This window comes from Pyrus communis, chromosome 10 (assembly GCF_963583255.1).
Source record: "Pyrus communis chromosome 10, drPyrComm1.1, whole genome shotgun sequence".
In the NCBI taxonomy this organism is placed as follows: domain Eukaryota; kingdom Viridiplantae; phylum Streptophyta; class Magnoliopsida; order Rosales; family Rosaceae; genus Pyrus; species Pyrus communis.
Window position 1 is genome coordinate 1204294 of NC_084812.1, and position 22806 is coordinate 1227099.

Sequence of the window (22806 nt, forward strand, 5' to 3'; positions counted from 1 at the left end):
AAAAAATTGGCTCATAAGCACTTTTGTTAGAAGCTCTTTCATTAAAAAGAACAAAGTTGAATTTTGTCTCGTAATTCATGTAGAAAACATATCTTTTTTTAATAGAAAGCAAGGTTGAGTAGGAAAAAAAAAAAAAAAGTAAAGTGAATATTATCAAGATTGATTTTTTAATGAAAATAATTTGAAAACTTCGAGTTTTATCGATAAAAACAAAATAAAGGATAAAATAAATAATATTACAATTGATTTTTTTAGTGTAAAAATATAATTTTTCATTAAAATAAACAGTACCGATAGTTTTTCGTTAAAAATTTTTATTTTTTATTTTCTATTGAAAATTGAAATTGTGGATTGGCCTTTAGGGCACAAAAAATTTTCCAAAATATTTTACTTTTGGCTTTGGAAGTATTTGGTTGTGTCTGTCTTATCTATCTAAAGCTCATAGTCATCGTCGATTCGTCTTGTTCCTCCTCAGCCTCTCACACCCTTTCTTTCGTCGCCCCTTCCGATTCAACGGCTCTGTGAATTAGGGTTTTCTGAGCTGCCTCAATCCTTGATTTCGTCTCTCGTGGTGTCGATAGTCATCTCCTTCAAATCGTAGAGTAAAAGCAGCTTCATTGCAGAATTCGCATTTTCCAGGTAAAATTCTAATTCCTTTTTCTTTCAAATTAGCCAAGAAATTCATAAAATTTGAATTAAATTCATAAAATTACATAAAGAAGCAAACTTGCTGCAATTGCTGGAAGCATAAGCTAACGATTTAAAATGGGCTCTTTTTTTTTTTTTCCTTTTAATTTTGTTGTATTTTCAGCCTTGTAAAAGGTGTAATATAGTTAGTCAGATATGTGGTTTATCAGTTGGGAATATTTTGCAGGAAGGATGAACAGCCTTAAAGATTGGATTTCTTCTCAGTTAGTATCCATGCCTCTGGTTTCGCCTCGGCCGTTGTCGGGCAGTGACAGTTTCTTTAGGGAGGAACCCTCCAATGAAGAGTTTGATGACCAAGGTAATACCGCCAATCCGAAAATTCAATGCTGTTGATGTTTTCAAAGACTGATTCCTTAGATTGACTGTCAAATGCCATCTATCTATGATATGCAGTTCTTTAGTTTGACTGTAAGAGTATGTATTGTTTTCGAATTAATTAGTTTCATGTAAAAGGTAGATAATTAATCCATATTTGATGCTAAAAAGCGGAAACCAGTTTCAATCTGCGGGGTTGTACTTTGTTTGACTCTGCGAGGAGAGCTCAATGTTTCTAATTTTCAGGTGCTGCTCACTCGAGCACTTTGGTAACACCACGCATCCGGACTGCCCCATCAACCTCATTTAATAGTGATCGGGAAAATCAGTCTGATCAGTCCCTGCAGCATGTTGTAGTTCAAAATTCTGATCACTCTCATAATCGCTCTGATAAGAAAAAGATGGATCCTTTGGTAAGAATTGATGACCTTCAAGTTAAGTTCTTGCGCCTTCTCCTCCGGCTTGGTCTGTCACAAAACAATGTTCTGGTTGCTAAAGTTCTTTATCGTATTCACCTGGCTACTTTGATACGAGCAGAAGAATCAGATTTGAAAAGAGTTAATCTGAGGAGTGATAGAGCTAGAGCCGTGGCAGCAGAACAGGAGGCATCTGGCCTGCCTGAAATGGATTTCTCTCTCAGAATACTTGTCCTGGGGAAAACAGGAGTTGGCAAGAGTGCCACAATAAATTCTATATTTGATCAAACAAAGACTGAAACCAATCCATTTCGACCTGGCACAGATCGTATTCGAGAGGTTGTGGGAACTGTAAATGGGATTAAAGTAACTATCATCGATACCCCCGGTTTTTTGCCATCAAGTACTGTTAATTTCCGCAGAAATAAGAAGATTATGCTCTCTGTGAAGAAATTTATTAGAAAAAGTCCACCTGACATCGTTTTGTTCTTTGAACGCCTTGACCTCATGAGTAGTAATTACAATGACTTCTCCCTTTTGAAGCAAATAACCAAGGTATTCGGGCCTGCAGTTTGGTTTAACACCATTCTTGTTATGACACATTCTTCCCTAGTCCTTCCGGAAGGACCTGATGGGTATCCTGTCAATTATGAATCATATGTGAGGCAAAGCACAGATATGGTGCAGCACTATATACACCAGGCAGTGTCTGACTCCAGACTTGAAAACCCAGTGTTGTTAGTTGAGAATCATCCTCAGTGTAGGAAAAATATTGCTGGTGAAAAGATACTTCCAAACGGACAGGTTTGGAAATCTCAGTTTTTGTTATTATGCATTTGTAGTAAAGTTCTGAGTGATGTCAATATCCTCATGAAATTTCAAGACAGCATTCATCTGGGGCCCTCAAATGCCACTCACGTGCCTTCCCTGCCGCATCTCCTATCGTCTCTTCTACGTCATCGCACTACTATTGGTCCAAGTGGAGGGGACGTTGGAGTTGATGAGAGCTTGGTTTCAGATGCGGAGGAGGAAGATGAGTATGATCAATTACCTCCAATCCGAATTCTGACAAAATCTCAGTTTGAGAGATTAACAAAATCACAGAAAAAAGACTATCTTGATGAATTGGATTATCGAGAGACCCTTTATCTGAAGAAACAGTTGAAAGAAGAGTACCGTAGGCAGATGGAGATTATGCTTTCCAAAGAGAAAAATACGGCGAGCGATGATAATTCTGATAGTCAGCAGGCTTCCCAAGTAGAGGCTGTTTTATTACCAGATATGGAGGTCCCTCCAAGTTTTGGCTCTAATTGGCCTGCACACAGGTATCGTTGTCTTCTTACAAGTGATCAGTGGATTATGAGACCTGTTCTTGATTCCCATGGATGGGATAATGATGTGGGCTTGGATGGGGTAAGCTTGGAAACCGCTATGCAGGTAAATAGGAACGTGTTTACCTCTGTCTCAGGGCAGATGAGCAAGGACAAGCAGGATTTTAGCATTCAATCCGAGTGTGCTGCAGCTTACCTAGACCCCAATGGGACCACATATTCTGTAGGTCTTGATGTTCAGTCTGCTAGTAAAGATACCATCTATACACTTCACAGCAATGCGAAGCTGAGAAAATTGTGGCACAATGTTGCTGAAAGTGGATTCTCGTTGACGTCTTTTGGGAACAAGTATTACATTGGTGGCAAGCTTGAAGACACCATATCAGTTGGGAAGAGATTGAAATTTGTGATGAATGTTGGCCAAATGATGGGTCCTGAGCAAGTGGCGTATGGTGGCGGTGTTGAAGCAACGTTGAGGGGTAGAGACTACCCTGTGAGAAATGATAATGTGAGCCTGATGATGACTGTACTGTCTTTCAATAAAGAGATGGTGTTGGGTGGAAACTTACGGTCTGAGTCCCGGCTTGGGCGAAATATGAGTGTGTCGGTTAATGCTAATCTGAATAGCCGCAGGATGGGTAAGATAAGCATCAAAACAAGTAGCACTGATCATTTGCAGTTCAGTATGGTTGCGGCTTTCACAATTTTCTGGGCCCTTTTACGGAAGAAGGATGTTAAAAGTACAAGTGATGAATAAAGGGGGTTTGGATGAGTTTTGTTGCTGTTTTTTGTATGAAGAGGACACAAGGTAAATAGAAGCTTTGTTCCAAATGTTCGCTCTTGCTTAAGTCGCAACATGGGAGAATGCTAACGAGCTGCATCTGTTTTTGGCCGTTGTTAGCAGCATTCTTTTGAGTTTATCGGACTTGTTATTGAGGTAAGCGCCAGCTTCCGAGCAGCGGTGAATTAGTGAGCTTCCGAGCAGCGGTGAAGCAGTCAGCTAACTGAAGAGGTTTTGTAGTGAAGTAGATTGAGGCAATAAGTGTACAGATAAATCCTAGAGACGGTCTGTCTTATGTTTATGATATTCACAAAATAAGTTGAACTAGAATTAGCAATTAGGTGGAAATCATTATGATGTTTATGTTTTGTGTTATTTATATTGTTATTGTTTTCTTTCTTTTGGCTAAGATACACACACACACATTACGGAGTGGACTCCACAAAAACGTTTAAAAACGTGTGATCTGGATCTTAACCCACAAGTATGTATGTGTATGTATACATATAATTGCCTTGAAACAACTGGAATTAAACAGGGGTGCTGTCAAACCAAATTCTATCAGATATATGTACTAGGTCATCTACTTTGATCAACATTATACACAAATTCGACGCACCGAAATTTTAGACCGTTAACTTTATGGGTTAGGTCTTGTTCGTCCATTAATAAAATAAGTTGATACGAACACAACAAACACAACCGATTGCTAGGTCTACTTGTGGATACAGTATTTGGAAGTAAGATTTAACTTTTCTCAGGCTTGGACCAAACCCTTGTATTAAAGTCTAAAAGCTACCTACCAACATAACAACTGAACCGCCATGTATCTGCATTCAGAGAACTTGTCTAATGACCGATTTCAGCAATCTTCGTCCAATATTTCAGAGATTTGTCGTCGTAGTCGATTTCATACAACGCATAACGAGTTACAGGGAACCTCAAGCTAGTAATACTCTCATCGAGAACATTAACGATTTCTCGAGCTTTTTTCCTCTCTTCTTCTGTCAACTTCCCGTAGAGGAGGTGCAGATATGGCATGGAACCTGCATCCAACAAAAATTGCAGACAGGCAGATTACAGATGAACATTCCAGTAAACAAATAATACACCTTCTTAACAGTTAAATGCAAACAACAACTTACAGTTGTAGAAACCGAAATGGTGACTCCAGGTTTCGGCAGTTGGAAATAACTAAAAATGAAAATTTGGTGATGAGCGAGTCTATCCCAACTCAAGAAACCAAAACTGAAGAAAACATGAAGAAAATGAATAGCAATTAGCAAGCGATGGAGAAAATATATACCTCTTGATCCATCGACAGAGAAACGCACTGGTGATGGTAATTCCTAGTAACCACCTGATCAACTTTGGCAACGATATTACACCGAGGGGCAGACACCAACGATATTACAACGATATTACACCCAGAGAACCTCCATCACCGTCTTGATTCTATGGGAAACATCAGCCAGCGGAATGGCCCAAACAGCATGTGACTCTGCCTTCAGCTTTCCCTCTTCTCGTCTACCCCCACCATCGCATCTTCATCTTTGTCTGAGCAATTATTCTCTACGCTCTCAGGCTTGTGGCGACGTCCCATGACCAAAACCATGCTATTCACATAACCAACAAAATCCATATAATCTTGTGGCCGGAGGGCTTCAATGGGAATATACATAAACTTCTTAGTACAAAGATTAAAGCAAACTACGCGTCGATCCTTGTCAACCTTAATAAACTCGTCGCTCCACAATGCCACAGGCTTAGACCAAAATATGTGATATGTTTGCGTTAACATCTCAGTAGGGCACTCCATGCGCTCATCGATAGTTAACTGTTTTGTCTAAGCACCCTTAGAGTCGTCATCCATCACCCACATTTCAAATGACACAGGACACAAAGAGCAACGGATTCATTCCACACAGTAAGCTTCAAATCAAAGGGACGCCGGCGCCACCCGGGTAATCGGTGGAGCTCATATGGTACTTTTATACCATGAAGTACCTTACAACTTGTATCGAACGAAATGATCAATCTCCCATTCGCAAGGTATCGATCCATAGCTGTGTCAAATGGAAATAATTCCTTATCTTGCTCAATTCCCAGCCAATAACACATTCCCTTGAAGCACATCTGGAACTCCTTAGGCCAAAACAACGTAGTTTCGGCTTCTAAAGAAACGGTGTCAATTTCTTCCTTAGAATCACAACTCATGGTGTGTACTACGGCTTTGTGCGGACAAGGAAATCTCACACAAATTTCATCGGTCTCTTCATCATCATAAGTATAGGTCACAACTTGGTACTAGTTAGATTTGGGATGGTAGCCAAATCCAGTATGAAAATCAGTCGGTGGCTAATCTAACATCTAATCTAATAAAATCTAAATATATTTTTTGACAAAAAAAAGAGAGGAGAAATTTGGAAAAATAACCAAAATTTGGACCTCATATAGAGTTGTGACCACATTTTTAAATTTATGAAAATTATAACCAAAACTTGATAGGAAATTACTCATACACCCTTAAACCTAGCTTTTTTCAGAGTGTGGCATCCTAGAAAGCGTCATTTCTGCCGAAAAGTAAAACCCTTTTTCTTCATATCTTGTTCACTGAGGGCAAATTGCCTCATTAGCATAAATTTGTTGGCAATTTCTAGGAATTCAAATGAAACCCAAAAGCCAAGTCTACAATTCTGTCCCAAATGAGCCGACCTCTGGGTTTCAATTACCGGTGGATCTCCACATGTGAACCACTAAATGAGGTTACACGTAAGGGGGACTGTTAAAGTCCCACATCGGTGGGTTCAAAGAAACCCAATGGGTTTAAATAGTATTACCCTACTCTAACTAATATTGAAGCTCTTTGTGGTAAAACCCCACAACTAATAGATTGGGCATGTGATAAAGTTGGGGATAGTAACAGTTTCGTTAAAGTGGGGTTGGCCCGACGATCCAAAAATCCAACATGGTATCAAAGCCCACGGTTTGGGCCCATGCAAGCCAATTAGCTTGTGTGCAAGCCTTTGAACTCTTAATATAGAGACGACCGTTGAGTTCCATTGAAAACAAGTGGGCCCAACATGAGCCGACCTCAGAGTTTCAATTATCGATGTGGATCTCCACATGTGAACCACTAAATGAGATTATACGTGAGGAGGAGTGTTAAAGTCCCACATCGGTGGGTTCAAAGAAACCCAATGGGTTTAAATAGTATTACCCTCCTCTAACTAATATTGAGACCTTTTGTGGTAAAACTCCATATCTAACAGATTAGGCAGGTAGTAAAGTTGGGGACAATATCGGTGTCGTTAAATTGGAACGGGCCCAGTGATCCAAAAATCCACATGGTATCAGAGCCCACGGTTTCGAGCCTATGCAAGCTAATGAGCTTGTGAGCAAGCCAACGAGCTTGTCACCCAGAAGGAAACAAGTTTGAACTGTTAATATAGAGATAACCGCTGAGTTCCATTGAAAACAAATGGGCCCAACATGAGCCGACTTCTGAGTTTCAATTACCGATGTGGATCTCCACGTGTGAACCACTAAATGAGGTTACACGTGAGGGAGAGTGTTAAATGTCCCACATCGGTGGGTTCAATGAAACCCAATGGGTTTAAATAGAATTACCCTACTCTAACTAATACCGAGGCTTTCTGTTGTAAAACCTTACACCTGACGGATTGGGCATGTTATAAAGTTAGAGACAGTATCGATGTCGTTAGAATGGGACGGGCTTGGCGATCCAAAAATCCAACACTGAAGGCGGAAGAAGTTTGGATATTTACGGCGGTGTAGAGAAAAACCAGAAAGAAAACAAAACCAGACGTAAAGAAAACTCATTCCCAAATCAATTTATGTTGCTGCATTTCCTTGCACGTGTATGCTCTAGACTTGTGACTACAAAAGCAAACAAAAATGTCAATTTTTTTGGGTCTGATTGTATATGCAGAACAGAAGTACCAAATTAGAGAAGGAAGAGTCGAAGAGATCTATGGTGGACTATGGAAGAGAAAGAAGTGGAGTTCATTGGAGAACTTTATGGGTATATTAGTACTTTTATACTAAATGTTGGTTATAATTATCATAAAATTAAAAGGGTGACTATAATTTTATATGAGTCCAAATTTTAGTTATTTTTCCAAATTTTTAATTGTGTGAAATTACATTTATGTTTATATTTCTTGTTCATGTTTAGTTTTAATTAGAGGGTTAAAATGATCAATTCGTAAAATTTTGGTTGATAATAAGGATTCTAGTAATATGTAGTTTAGATTAACATAATATTATTAAACCAAAACACTACGTCACGATAAACTTGCACCCCAAAAGTTTGCTTGCTTAATTAGGAGGGATCCTTATAGAATATGGACCACGTGACCGTATCCCTATTTTTCGTTCCATTAAGAATTTAAGACGGGCTTAATTACACGGTTGCACCCACCTAAACCATTTACATTAATCATTTAAAAAGTGTACTATTTATAAGATTAGCCTTCAATTTAAATCATTAATTAATATCAATTGCTTAGATCCGATCCAATGATTCCCATCCGCATCTGACATGGCATCATTGATCGTTGACTTTAGATCCTCACCGTTCACACTCACGTGACGTCATGAAAAACCAAATTGCAGATTATCCAGCAGCATATACCTAAGCTAAGAATATCCCTTAACACAAATATATTCGGATTCCTCAAACCCTAAATCAAGAGTCCCCAAAACCACCAAATTATGTTAAGCTCCCCTCCACTAGTCGCAAACAAGTGGCGATGTTTTAAAAAGTCGTGTTTGTGTGAAATTTAAGTTGTGTGATGATATTGTATTAATAATCTGTAATATCACGATGGCGTTTATAAGGGTGTAGACAACTTTTTGACGCAAAACACGTAATTACACTTAAAATGAGTTTTCTGGTCGAAACTCTTGCACAACGCATCTATTTGATCAAAATATTCAGCAGGAATTAGGATGGGTGTCGATGGGATTGTTAGGTATTAATGATGATGCATATTATTAAACCAATAATGTATTGTAATATATTTTAGTTTTTATTAATAACAATACGTAATTAACTTGAAATGTCGTTACATCTATATGATTTGATGTTTTTTTTTTCTTTTCTATTTTTTGGTAAGAGCGATTTGATATGTCTTCGAACCAATTTTTCATAAAGGTGTAATTTTTCATACCACTGATACTAATTAATCGCATAATTACAATTACAAATAAAAACAATATAAACGTAAACGTGATTTCACTAACAAACAAATTGAATTTCTAATTACACCAAAACCTATCATTTCAATTTCTTTCTTTCACCCCCTTACGGCGAAGCCCCCCACAAAACCTCCGCAGAAAGGGTGGCGGCCTCCGCTTCGGAAACGGAGGCCTCCCTCACTCTCACCAATATCTGCTGCTTAAACGCCCTCCTCTCCCGCTGCCTCAGCCCCTCCCCCACCTCTAACTGCACCGCGAACCTCGCCACGCAGCTCGCAAACGGGTGCCTCTCCAAGAACCCCTTCTCCCTGCTCTCCCTCATCAAATCGCCGCCGTGCTCCGACCTCTGCAACTCCATAAGCTTCTCAATCAAACCCTCCTCTAGCATCGCATCAATGGCTTCCTTCCGCCCGAAATAACCGATTTCCAGCACGCAGACCATCGCCATCACTCGCATTTCCAAATCTTCAGAATTCAGGAAGCTTATGATCTTGGGTATTTCTCCGTTGAACTCGATCTCTTCGACGAGCGGCGATTTGATCAGCCTGACGAGCGCGCAGAGCACTCTGATCGCGTCCGGTGATGCCATTTTTATCAGAGAGCTAATCGTCGGCCGACCCATCAAAACTTCACCCACGAAAACATCTTTATTGAACTTGATGAGAGCTGCAATGGCGAAAGCAGAGCGTTCTCTGACTCGCTTCGATGACCGAGTCGAATCGCACAGAACTGACTCAAGCGAGGTGAAAACTTTGGACTTCAAGATCAAATCTTGCAACTCGCGGTTGAACCCCTGCGCGACTCTGTCCTCGAACTGAGTCAGTAGCTTGATCAACTCGTCCTCGTCGCGAATTGGGTCTTCTTCCAGAGCTCGCGTCAAGCTATCTAAGCTCTCGCGGTCAATCCACGCTTGAATTTCGGACTCGATCGACCCGGCGAGTTTGGAGAGGCAGTGAGTCGATGAGCGGCGGGTCAGGAAGGAGCGGATGCTGAGGTGGCCGCTGGACTGCCGGAGGGACTCTACGAGGGTTTTGAGGGTGGCGAGGTGTTGGGAGAGGGCGGAGAGTTGTGGGTCCCGGGAGAGGATGTTGTCGGACTCAGTCTCGAGCTCGAGGAGGGCGTTAATGGCGGAGGATGAGTTTGACTCGGGCGAATCGGGGCTCGGGTGGGTCTGTAGCTCGTGGGAGGCTTGTTTTAGAGCTTCTAGGACCTTGAGGACTCGTGGGCCGTCTTCCTTTTGATGGAGCTTGATCTCCATGGCCATGGAGATCAGAAGCCGTCGTGGTTTTCTGATGAAGAGGACTTGAGTTTTTTTTTCTTATTAGTAGTGGGAGATTAAATAGAGAGAGAGTGATCCAATTTTGAGATGAAATTAAAATAAATAAAAAGGAATTTTCTTGTCACAACTCAACGACCAGTCTTCGTCTCTAGCTACATGCATGGCTTGCCAAAGCAAAACATTCTTTTTTTTTAAAAAAAAAAAAAGATTTTTCTGCGTGCTGACAACACAGACACATATGTAAAATAAGTGAAGAGACACGAGAAATTTTTCAGTGTACTGAAAAACACGGCTCAGTATTAAGGACGGAACTAGAAATTTCTGCTAATGGGGGTAACCGAAAACAACTAAGAAAACCTTATTATAGTATGATTATATGCAATATGATATTAATGATGGTTTGAAATGATGATGTATCACAATTCCAATGTTACAAAAATTTCAATATAGTGGTGGAAAGTGGCAAAGTAATGAGAAAATATATAAGTACATGATAGGCGGGAAATGGTTTTTTTCGACTTGGATGACAGAACAAGAGCACTATTGCTCATATAATATTTGATATGAAGTATAAGTAGAATGAATGTATTTTGGATATTAGATACATATATTTTCTTCAAAGATAACCCGTGTGTATTATATAATTATAGTCTGCAACTAAACAAACGAATTATTTGAGTGGGGGCATCTGTCCCCAGTGAGCCTTCATTGGCTTCGTCCATGCTCGACATACTAGTGTCATAACAAAAGTGGTTGGAAATTATGTTTTTCAAATATCCATCCACTTATATATTATGACACCTTGGTGTACCAATTCATGTTTCCGGCATACTGAAAAATCGTTCGAGGGGAACTTGAAAAAACGAACCTCCTCTTCTTATATAATAACATGCATATGCTTACCATCTCGTGCTTCGACCACTTTAAAAAATCTCCATTTTTACCAAAACACTCACTTGGGCTTGGAAATATATTAATTAATTGATAGAATAACGATTAAAAATGGATATAGAGTTTTAAATCTGAAAGAGAGTTTTGTTTTAGGAAGAACTATCTGAAGAAAAAAAAAAAAAAACGAAAGTGCGAAAATCATTTCACAGGTTAGTGATTGACGATGTTGTGTATGCCAATTTGAATGGTAGAGCTTTGGACTTGGAACTCAGAAGAAGGTCAACTAGTAGGACACATACGGTGAGGGCGTAGGTGGAAAGATCAGGGTGGTTGTATGATGTGATGTACGGACATTGGATGGCTAGGATTGTGTGGTGACGTGGTCAACTTTGCCATAATTTTGGCATGATAGTACGGGTAGCTAAACACATGGAAATCTTCTGAACCGCGTAACTTGTTTCCCAAGCATATATGATGACGAGCGAGATTTAAAACCGAATACAAACAAACAAGCTAGTTGTTCTGATTGTTTGACTTATACGATTAAAACTAACTAGAGTTTCATAACAATTTATTGTTGACTCATTGTTCGATTTAGACGAATTTTAATCCCGTTGTAGAGAAAGGAAAGGATAAGTAGAGAATCCAAACCATAGTTTGAGTTGAGTTCTATGATTAATATTTGAAGGCTACCGTGCATTAGAAAGCCTCAAGCAATGATTTTCGTACACAAAGTCGCTCTTCTTAAATTCTCTTATTTTTAAAACTTTTATTGCTTTACGACTTGTTTGAAAGTGAATCTTAAGAAGTGCTTTTGGAACTCAAAATAGTTTTATCAAAAATGTTTTCAGTCATTTTAAAAGCAATTTCAAATGAATTGTTGACAATAGACAGATTTATGTAAAAGACACTTATGCTTATAAACATTTTTTTGTTTAAAAGTGTATTTACATAAACACGTTGATTTTTCAATTAAAATTTCAACTGCTTCATTGAATGAATAGTTTTACACAAAATACTTTTTATGACTAGAAATACGTTTAATATTTTTCTACCAAACGCAATAAGAAACAATCCAAATAGTTAGCAATGAAATATCGATGGTTCCCGATTCATGGGGTTGAATCATTATTTATGAATGTGTGGGTGTGGGTATTGTGTTTGGCCCACGCATGGCCACGACTTTTGATGTTTTGGGATTTAAGAAAGAGATGTGAGCCATGAGTATATCATGTCTTTGCCCTCCTTGGGTCATCTATGATGAGTCTTTGCCCCCAACTACGGGTTGAGATTCATTCCGGATTTTTTTGTCGGATTATGTAGATCGAGAGATTTATACCATCTATTAGTCCATTTGAGTGTTCCGCACCAACTTAACTATCAAGATTATCCTCCAATAATAAATCAGAAATAACCTTGCAATGTTTTAAGGTGACTGAAATTATTTACTTTTTCACATCACACTTTAAAAATCAATTCTTCAAAAAAATTAATTAAATTAAAATTATTAACTATTTGACTAACGTTGTCAAAATTTTAGTGTTTGATTAAAAAATTTTATTAAATAACTCTTAGATTACTAAATAATTTTAAATTTGACTGCTTTTGACAAGTTGATGTTTATAGGTGACTTAGGAGAAATTCATATATCATTTGAGTGTCGCATTCGTAGTTGATCCACTACATAATTTGGACCATTCAAAAAAGGAATTCGAAGATCTAGACTTGATTTTTATAAGATAGACTAGCCAAATAAACGAATACAAATCGTAAAAAATAAAGAAAAAAATCTCGATTTCCGTTTTTGATCACATGTCCTTTGATGGGGAAATCGAGCGATGATGTTTCATGGAATAATAATCAGTAATTTACCAAATTACTATCAATAATTTACAAATAGACAAGAAGGACCAACATCATCTGACAACACACACGCCGGTACCTTGTGGGTTTCACAAAAACCAGAACTGACCACTCCAAACTCGCCAGCTGCCGCGCACTGGAATTATATCGCTTGGCACGAGCCAAGCGGATGAGAAATCTTTTAGGATTTCAGAAACACGATAATATAATTGATTAGAAATTCCAACTACTATTTAGTTGAACACCCTCTCCCCTCAACCTCTTCAAGCTCTGAATTTCTGGTACTCTCTCTCTAACTTTGAAAGTTTCTTTTTTTCTGTTCGATCTATTTAATTTGTCAGAATATTAGTGCTAATTAGTCAATAATTAATGAGTTTTTAGTTATTTAGTTATGTTCTTGTGCGTTAACGTGGATTGGAAATGTTGTATTTAGCAGAATTTCAATGGGATTTGTTAAATTTGATTAGTAATTGCAATGGTTTACTCAAATCAGCTGTTCATATCTATTTCTAACTCTAATATGTGATTGTTTGAATAAATTTTGATGCTTTGATCTTGTTGGAGTGATTTATGCTCGTTGTTGGACTGCAATTGCAAATTTTTTGAAGTAAAAGTCAAAAGGGTTTGTGAAAGTTTGAAAATTTGATATGGCCTCGACTGGGAGGAGGATCATTTTCCGCGGAAAGAGCGAAAATGGTCTTCCATCCCTTTCGATTTTCATCAAATGTTTCGTCTTTAGCTGGTGTTCGTGTTAATCCAACTGTCTCGCAGATGGCTGATTGCTTGTTCTTCTTCTTTTGCTGCAGTTAGTTTTACTGTAATTTGGTGAATGAACAATGAGGGCAGCGGTTACTAGGATGGAGTCTGCGTTGCTTGCAATTATTCTTACCTCTATTGTCGCGTTGAGCTTCTTGATGAATGGGAATGCAACGGGAATCACGAGTACTTTCATCCGATCCGAGTATCCATCGGTTGATATACCTCTGAACAATAAAGTATTTGCTGTGCCAAGGGGTTACAATGCTCCACAACAAGTGAGAATCCATAGCTATTTTGATATTGATGTAGAAAAAATAGTAGTTTTTCATAATTCGGGATGTCAAAAGTGCTACGTTTAATATGAACAGGATGAAAATCCGTTATCAGTATTGATGTTTTGAGTTTTGATGTTCGTATACACTTTGAACATTCATTGCAGGTGCATATCACCCAGGGTGACTATGATGGAAAGGCTGTAATCATCTCATGGGTTACTGCCGACGAGCCAGGGGATGGTAAAGTGCGGTATGGTACCTCAGAGAAAAAATACGAGTTTTCTGCTAAGGGGGTCATGACAAACTACACCTTCTACCAGTATAAGTCTGGCTACATCCATCATTGTCTTGTTGATGGCCTAGAGGTAACCATGATTGCTTTGTGAAGTACACTAGTAGTAGCATATGTGGTGCAATTTTCACTCTCCGGGTTTGCCTATCATGAAAAGCTTGTGACAATGATGTCGTCTCAGTCAGCAACGTAAATTTTAAAGTTATATATCGACTCTGTGAATTGGTGTGTCCGAGTTTCCCAAATATGAGAACTTGGTCATTCTCTTGCTTATAGTTTCACTAAACCGTCAATTATTTCTTCTCTTTTTTTCAGTATGACACAAAGTACTACTACAAAATTGGAAATGGTGATTCATCTCGAGAATTTTGGTTTACAACGCCTCCAAAGATCGATCCAAATTCTCATTACATATTTGGGATCATAGGTGAGTTGTTTTCTGTCTGCAAAGGGTCCGATAACAGTTAGTTTCTGTATGCCGTGACCACAGCCTGATATACTTGTATCCTAGGATTCTTATCACTCTGTGTATAAAATGATGTTGAATTTTGTAGTTTCTCCTAATAAATCATTGTCCGTATGTTGCAGGTGATTTGGGTCAGACATTTAACTCTCTGTCGACTCTTGAGCACTACATGAAGAGTGCAGGACAGGCTGTTTTATTCGTCGGAGATCTTTCCTATGCTGATAGATATGAGTATAATGACGTGGGTTTACGGTGGGACACATGGGGTCGATTCGTCGAGCAAAGTACTGCATATCAGTCATGGATGTGGTCTACGGGAAATCATGAAATTGATTACATGCCTTATATGGTAAAGTATCAAGCATATCTTGAGAGAACTGTCTGAGTTACATTTTGTCACTATAAGTCTTTTTTTATTATTCTGTGATCCTAGAACTGTATACATGATTTGTTGTGTTCCGAAACTCCTATCATGTTGACAGTGCAACCTAAAAATTGTTGCTTTATCTAACTATTAGTTTTGTACATATTCTAGGGAGAAGTTACTCCGTTCAAGAACTATCTTCAGCGGTATGCTACTCCGTATTTGGCCTCTGGTAGTAGCAACCCTCTTTGGTATGCCATCAGACGCGCATCAGCTCACATAATCGTGTTGTCCAGTTACTCTCCATTTGGTAATTGTACATTCCTACGCTTGCAAATATGTGAACAGACTCTATGTTTTGCCGGTATACCTTACATCGAATTTTAACTTTGTCACCAGTGAAGTACACGCCTCAATGGACGTGGCTAGAAGCAGAATTGAAAAGGGTTGACAGGGAAAAGACACCTTGGCTCATAGTCCTTATGCATGTTCCGATATACAACAGTAATGAGGCTCATTACATGGAAGGTGAAAGCATGCGAGCAGTGTTTGAGAGTTGGTTCGTTCAATACAAAGTTGATGTGGTGTTTGCTGGCCACGTCCATGCTTATGAGAGATCGGTATGATTCTTCGCCTTTTACATGATATGTTGTTGTTGATATGGCATTCAACATTGGAGTAGAATCTTATAATTCCGTTCATCTTCGTGCACAAACTGTCTGTTACTCTAGCATGGAGGTCCATTAAGTTTGTAACACTTTAACGGACATTGCGCTTTATTCATACATATTGTGCCAGTTCATCTTATGTCGATTATAAATTTCATCGCTAAATTGAGAATCATGTTCTTCTTTCCCATTTGATTTCAGTATCGTTTCTCCAATATACAATACAACGTAACAAGTGGTTACCAGTACCCCGTACCAGACAAATCAGCTCCTGTATACATAACTGTTGGAGACGGAGGGAACCAAGAAGGACTTGCTGGACGGTAGGAACTTTAGTCGAGCTTTTTCATTACGATTTTCGTTTCTTTGATAAAAGGTCGGTCGAAATGCATGACTAACACATGTTCCATGGTTTCTGTAGGTTTAGAGATCCACAACCAAATTATTCTGCATTCCGAGAAGCAAGCTACGGGCATTCGACGCTTGAGCTGATAAACAGGACACACGCACTCTACCATTGGAACCGCAATGATGATGGGAACAAAACCGCAGTGGATGCATTCGTATTACACAACCAATACTGGTGAGTACAGCCGTACCATTCAGTTTCTGGTACCAAAGCAACGAGCGATTCACTTTCTGGTAACGTAAACCAGCATACGCGTCTGATATGATTGAATTTTGGTAATGCAGGGGTGCGAATCACGGGAAGCGAAAACTGGAGAAGCATAAAGTTAGGAAGATAATGATGGACGAAATTGCTACGCATTGATAGAAACCGATCACGTCTGTCGGGTGTTTTGCTTGAGAAATCTCAATGAAGAATGCAGAGTTGCTTGGAAATTGAAACATTGGATTAGCTTGTATCGAGACCTCTTACGTAAAATAAGCAATATGATCCCTTGTCGCTTGTTCATGGTATTGGATTTTTAGTTTTGTTTTACGACTATTTCGAATGTTCATTCGGATTACCAGTTTGGCCTATTGTTTTTATCCAACAATGTTGTTTGATGATCGGAACTATCAAGACATTTTAATCTTCTTCTGACCACTATTGTGTAATTTACACAACTGCTGGATCATCCGTGATGGTCTGTCATTCTTCACGTTGGGGATGCTATTTATGTTTTTTTTAATTAGGATTCTTTAGATATAAGTCCTTGAAACTCTACCCTTAATAAAAATTTGAATATGAGACACAATAAGTTGAAGAAAAAACTTAGGGCCCGTTTCTTATCCTATCTAAAAATTTTCGTTATTTTTTTAAAACATTTCTTGAAAACAATTTTTTTTAAGATTAAAAAACTTTTTTGGTATACGATTTAAAAATTTTGAATCTTAAAACTTAAACTGGACAAAGAGATTCAAAGACAAGGAGAAATAGGGGAGAGGACAAAAGAAAGTAAGATATGATCAAAGTAAAGAGAAACAAGAGAGGATCAGATGAGATAGAAAGGAGGAGAGAGAATGAAGAGTGGATTGGAGGAGAGACAAAGAAGAAAAAGGACAGAAGGATGAGCACGGAGAAAAGAGAGAGGTTTAGAGTGAGGGGGAGGAGGGTGAGAAAAGAAAAGAGTAAGCTTTAAGTTTAAAATCTCTAAAAACTCACTTTTTGTGTTTTTATATAATATGCTATATTTTTGAGTTAGTCTTGAGTTCAGTTTTTAAAAATAATCCTATCAAACAAGTTTTTAAGGCTTAAAACTTGAAAATTGTTTTTGAGTTCAAAAAAAAAATTAAATTCAAGTAGAGTACCAAACAAATCTTTAATTACTAAGCGAATCCACTACTTAACCCTACCTTGAATAAAAATTTGAATACGAGACGCCATAAGTTGACAAAAAAACCTTACTTACTAAGGGAATCCACTACTTATGCCACTAACCTTATCGGTTGAATTTGTCATTCTACCTTTTCATCTTTTTATTTTCTTTTGGATCTTGCAATATTGCAAGTGACTCTCTATCACAGTTGTGGTGACGAGTATTGACTCTGCTCTATAACGTGATTTGAATTATGTTGATTTTTTATTTAACATAATTTAACAAATTTATCGTTTAAAAAAAAAAATATAAGAAATTGTTTACTTGTTAAGTCACGCTTTAAAAACCAACTCCTTAAATTAATCAAATCGTACATTATTTAATCGTTCGATTAACATTGTCAAAAATTTTAGTCTTTAATTGAAGACATAATGCGTGTAATTATTGAACAACCATTAAACGAATAAATAATGAGTAATGCTATTCTTATCACAATTTTATATCACATTTATTTACCATCTTAGGTGGCAGATGAGTTGGACAAGCTAAATCATTTAATTTCAATCTTTTTATTAATTAAAATACTTAAATAATCTTAGGTGGGGGAATGAGACTTCTCGTATACCACAATCATCATTTAATTAACAATCTTTTTATTAATTCTTAATTAATATTTTGATTAAATGCTAATTAATTTAGATGATGTAGCTGTCCAAATAATTATGGTAAGAATACTATTATTGATAAATAATTATAAATTTGGCTAAATAATTATTGAACAACCGTTAAACGAATAAATAATTTCCTTGAATTTCTCTTCCTTCTGGTGAGAGTCCCTCTTCTTTGAGTGCTTTCTCGCCGGCCGTGTGCGACTGTGCAACTTTCTCCGATCTCCTCTTTGAGCCGCCGGTGGCAGACCCTTGCTCCTTTTCTCCCTTCTTTTCCGCTGCCCTCTTGCTGGTTTGACCCTTTTCACCACCCTCTGGTTTCGTTGCCAAGATGCCCCGATTTCACTCCACCCTTCCCTCCACCTCCATGATTTCCAACTATCATTTCCCTTTCCATTCCCATTGCATCGTCTCCCCATCGATCCCGCAATCCGATTCTGCATGCAGTAATCAACACCGCCATTTTTTTTTCGATTTACGAGGAAGGTGGGTGGTTGGGGTTTTTCCCACGACGGCGTCGGCGGATGGAAGTTGTTAGGATTTCTTTGGGGTTTTCTTTTGTCTTGGGCTCACAACTTTCAGCTGGGTTGTAACTCGGGGTCCATAACCGATTTCGAGCACGTTGATCATATGCGCTGCACTGAGTTAGGTCCCCCATGTCCTTTGGATGGCCGTATCGAGCGGTGATGGACCATGTTTCACCAGATAGTGATCACAACTGACCAGTCCCAGCTCGCCAGCTGCGCACCAAGATATCGCTTGCTACTACGAGCCAACCCAGATGAGGATAATGGTTTCCTCTAACATACGCTGCGCCTCGACAACTCATACGCCTTCCCCTCCAACTATTATATAGCTCACTCTCTCTCTCGCTCCTCAGCCTCTTCAAGCTATGAACTTCTGGTACTCTCTCTCTCTCTCTCTCTCTCTCTCTCTCGCTCTCTCTCTCTCTCTCTAACTTTGAAAGTTTCTTTTAGTGCTAACTAGTCAATGATGAAAGAAATTTTAGTTATTTAGTTGTGTTCTTGTGTGTTAATGTGGATTGGAAATGTTGGTGTTCAGCAGAAATTCAATTGGAATTTTAATGGGATTTGTTCAATTTGATTAGTAATTGTAATGGTTTACTCAAATCAGCTGTTTATATCTATCTCTAACTCTAGTAAGTGATTTTTTTTTTAATAAAGTTTGATGCTTTGATCTTGTTGGAGTGATTTATGCTTGTTGTTGGATTAAAAATTGCAAATTTATTGAAGTAAAAATTAAAGGGTTTGTGAAAGTTTGAAAATTTGATATGGCCTCGACTATGAGGAGGATCATTTTCCACGGAAAAAGCGAAAATGGTATTCTATCCCTTTCGATTTTCATCAAATGTTTCGTCCTTTGTTGATGTTCGTGTTTATCAACTGTCTGGCATTGGATACTTGGTCATCGATATGGCTGATTGCTTGTTGTTCTTCTTTTTGGTGCAGTTAGTTTTACTGTAATTTGCTGAGTGAACAATGATGGCAGCGGTTACTAGGATGGAGTCCACATTGCTTGGAATTATTCTTACCTCTTTTGTAGTGTTGAGCTTTTTGGCGAATGGGAATGCAGCAGGAATTACGAGTACTTTCTTACGATCTGAGTATCCAGCGGTTGATATGCCTCTGGACCATAAAGTATTTGCTGTGCCAAAGGGTTACAATGCTCCACAACAAGTGAGAATTCATAGCTATTCGATATCGCTGTAGAAAAATAGGCACATTGTATAGTTTTTCAGAATTCAGGATGTGGAAAGTTACGGCCCCTTATTTCTTATTCTGATTAACTCGAAAGTGCTATAATTAATATGAATAGGATGAAAAATCCTTTACAATGTTGATGTTTTGAGTTGTAATGTTCTTATACACTTCAAACATTCATTGCAGGTGCATATCACCCAAGGTGACTATGATGGAAAGGCTGTAATCATCTCATGGGTTACGCCTGATGAACCAGGGGATAGTAAAGTGCAGTATGGTACATCAGAGAAAAAATATGAGTTTTCTGCTAAGGGCGTCGTGACAAACTACACCTTCTATCACTATAAGTCTGGCTACATCCATCACTGTCTTGTTGGTGGCCTTGAGGTAGCCATGATTACTTTGTGAAGTATACTAGTAGAAGCATATATGGTGTGATTTTCTCTCTGGGTTTGCTATCATGAAAAGCTTGTGTCAACGATGTCGTCTCAGTCAATAATGTAAATTTAAAGTTTTTATCGGCTCTGTTAATTGGTGCCTCCAAGTTCCCCAAATTATGCTTCCACCTTGTTGTATGATTTAGACTCAATATAAGAAATTGTTCATTCACTTGCTTATAGTTTCACTAAACCATCAATTGTTTCTTGTTTTCAGTATGACACAAAGTACTATTACAAAATTGGAAATGGCAGTTCATCTCGAAAATTTTGGTTTACAACACCTCCAAAGGTCGACCCAAATTCTCACTACACATTTGGGATCATAGGTGAGTTGTTTTCTCTCTGCAAAGGGTCCGATAACAGTTAGTTTCTCTAAGCTGTGACCACAGCCTGATATACTTGTACCCTAGGAATTCTTGTCATTCTTTGTGTAAAATAATGTTGAATTTTGTAGTTTCTCCTAATAAATCATTATCTGTATGTTGCAGGTGATTTGGGTCAGACGTTTAACTCTCTGTCAACTCTTGAGCACTATATGAATAGTGCAGGACAGGCCGTTTTATTTGTCGGAGATCTTTCCTATGCTGATAGATATGAGTATAATGACATAGGTTTACGGTGGGACACATGGGCTCGATTCGTTGAGCAAAGTACTGCATATCAGACATGGATGTGGTCTGCTGGCAATCATGACATTGATTACAGGCCTATTATGGTAAAGTACCAAGCATATCTAATTGTCTGAGTTACTTTTGTCACTATAAGCCTTTTTTTTATTATTCTGCCTTAGAACTCTATGCAATGAAAATATATCCGCAACATAAAAAAGTTGTAAAATATTAGTGACATCTAAATAAGTTTATATACATGATTTGTTGTGTTCTGCAACTCCTATCACGTTAACAGTGCAACCTAAAAATTATTGATTTATCCAACTATTAGTTTTGTACATATTCTAGGGAGAAGTTACTCCGTTCAAGAACTATCTTCACCGGTATGCTACTCCTTATCTGGCCTCTAATAGTAGCAATCCTCTTTGGTATGCCATCAGACGTGCATCAGCTCATATAATCGTGTTGTCCAGTTACTCCCCATTTGGTAATTGTACATTCCTACACTTTCAAATATGTGAACAGACACTTTCTATTTTGTGCCAGTACATCTTACATCAATTATTAATTTTGTCACCAGTGAAGTACACGCCTCAATATATGTGGCTAGCAGAAGAATTGGAAAAGGTTGACAGGGAAAAGACACCTTGGCTCATAGTCCTTATGCATATTCCAATGTACAATAGTAATGACGCTCATTTCATGGAAGGTGAAAGCATGCGAGCGGTGTTTGAGAGTTGGTTTGTTCAATACAAAGTTGATGTGGTGTTTGCTGGCCACGTCCATGCTTATGAGAGATCGGTATGATTCTTTACCTTTTATGTTTTCTATTGTATCCTATTATATGATATGACTTGGTACGGCATTCAACGTTGGAGTAGAATCTTATAATTCCGTACATCTTTGTGTACACAATTCTGTTATTCTAGCATCGAGGTCTATTGAAGTTTGTAATACTTAACGGACATTTCTTGTTATTCATACATATTGTGTCATTTCATCGCTAGATTGTGGGTCACGTTTTTCTTCCCTTTTTATTTCAGTATCGTATCTCCAATATACAATACAACGTAACGAGTGGTATCTGTTACCCCATACCAGACAAATCAGCTCCTGTATATGTAAATGTTGGAGATGGAGGGAACAATGAAGGACTGGCTGCACGGTAGGAACTTTAGTCTAGTTTCTTTATTACGATTTTTGTTTCGTTAATAAGTAAAAAGGTCAGTCGAAACAGGATAGCATAATTTAAGAGACATAATTTCATTTCGTAGATTTGATCACTAACAGTCGGTAGGGAAATCGAGTTCCTTTTGTGCAGACAGTCTTGACTAACACATGTTCTATGGTTTCTGTAGGTATAGAGATCCACAACCAGATTATTCTGCATTCCGAGAAGCAAGCTACGGGCATTCCACGCTTGAGCTTATAAACAGGACACACGCACTCTACCATTGGAACCGCAATGATGAAGGGAAGAAAACTGCGGCGGACGCATTTGTATTCCACAACCAGTACTGGCGAGCATAGCCATACGGTATTCATGTTTTTGGTGCCAAAACAGCGAGCAATCACTTTTCTGTAATGCAGGGGTACGAATCAGAGGACTGAAGAAGAATAATGTTAGGAAGTTAATGGACGAAATTGCTATGTATTGATAAATAATGGATGACGTCGATCGGGCTTTTGCTCGATTGATATCTCATTGAAGAATGCAGAGATGCTGTAATAGCTTGTATCGAGACGGACGTAATAGCTATGGATTTTTAGTTTTGTTTTCGACTATTTCGACTATTTTAAGGAGTTAAATACAAAATCCTGGAGGGGCGCAAAACAAAATGGAATTTTCTTTCGATGTTAAAAACACTGTAATAATGAAAATCATACTTGTTAGGATGAAAAATCAAGCATTAAAATAGAAACAGTTTTGCCAAGAAATCGGGTGAATCTTGTAAATCTTCAATATAAAATC

At 38.2% G+C, this 22806-nt stretch overlaps 3 protein-coding genes across 4 annotated transcripts; all 3 read left to right on the forward strand.

Moving 5' to 3' along the window:
* The first annotated feature begins 418 nt into the window (after window positions 1–418).
* Window positions 419–3914, forward strand: LOC137747395 (translocase of chloroplast 90, chloroplastic-like). The gene is made up of 3 exons (XM_068487500.1): window positions 419–639; window positions 875–1006; window positions 1270–3914. The coding sequence occupies exons 2-3, from the start codon at window positions 880–882 to the stop codon at window positions 3525–3527; spliced, it is 2385 nt and encodes a 794-aa protein (XP_068343601.1). The 5' UTR covers window positions 419–639; window positions 875–879; the 3' UTR covers window positions 3528–3914.
* Window positions 3915–12914: 9000 nt separating this feature from the next.
* LOC137747117 (bifunctional purple acid phosphatase 26-like) lies at window positions 12915–16682 on the forward strand. Its single transcript, XM_068487127.1, has 10 exons — window positions 12915–13088; window positions 13614–13841; window positions 14006–14206; window positions 14449–14560; window positions 14722–14948; window positions 15135–15273; window positions 15363–15583; window positions 15833–15954; window positions 16053–16214; window positions 16325–16682. The coding sequence occupies exons 2-10, from the start codon at window positions 13644–13646 to the stop codon at window positions 16401–16403; spliced, it is 1461 nt and encodes a 486-aa protein (XP_068343228.1). The 5' UTR covers window positions 12915–13088; window positions 13614–13643; the 3' UTR covers window positions 16404–16682.
* Window positions 16683–18220: 1538 nt separating this feature from the next.
* LOC137747118 (bifunctional purple acid phosphatase 26-like) lies at window positions 18221–22616 on the forward strand. Of its 2 annotated transcripts, XM_068487129.1 has the most exons (9): window positions 18224–18965; window positions 19532–19759; window positions 19970–20170; window positions 20438–20549; window positions 20712–20938; window positions 21183–21321; window positions 21415–21635; window positions 21878–21999; window positions 22193–22616. In XM_068487129.1, the coding sequence occupies exons 2-9, from the start codon at window positions 19562–19564 to the stop codon at window positions 22362–22364; spliced, it is 1392 nt and encodes a 463-aa protein (XP_068343230.1). In that variant the 5' UTR covers window positions 18224–18965; window positions 19532–19561; the 3' UTR covers window positions 22365–22616. The 2 variants fall into 2 exon arrangements, with proteins under 2 accessions (XP_068343229.1, XP_068343230.1); XM_068487128.1 differs by having other exon boundaries at window positions 18221–18965; window positions 21183–21635.
* Window positions 22617–22806: the final 190 nt, after the last annotated feature.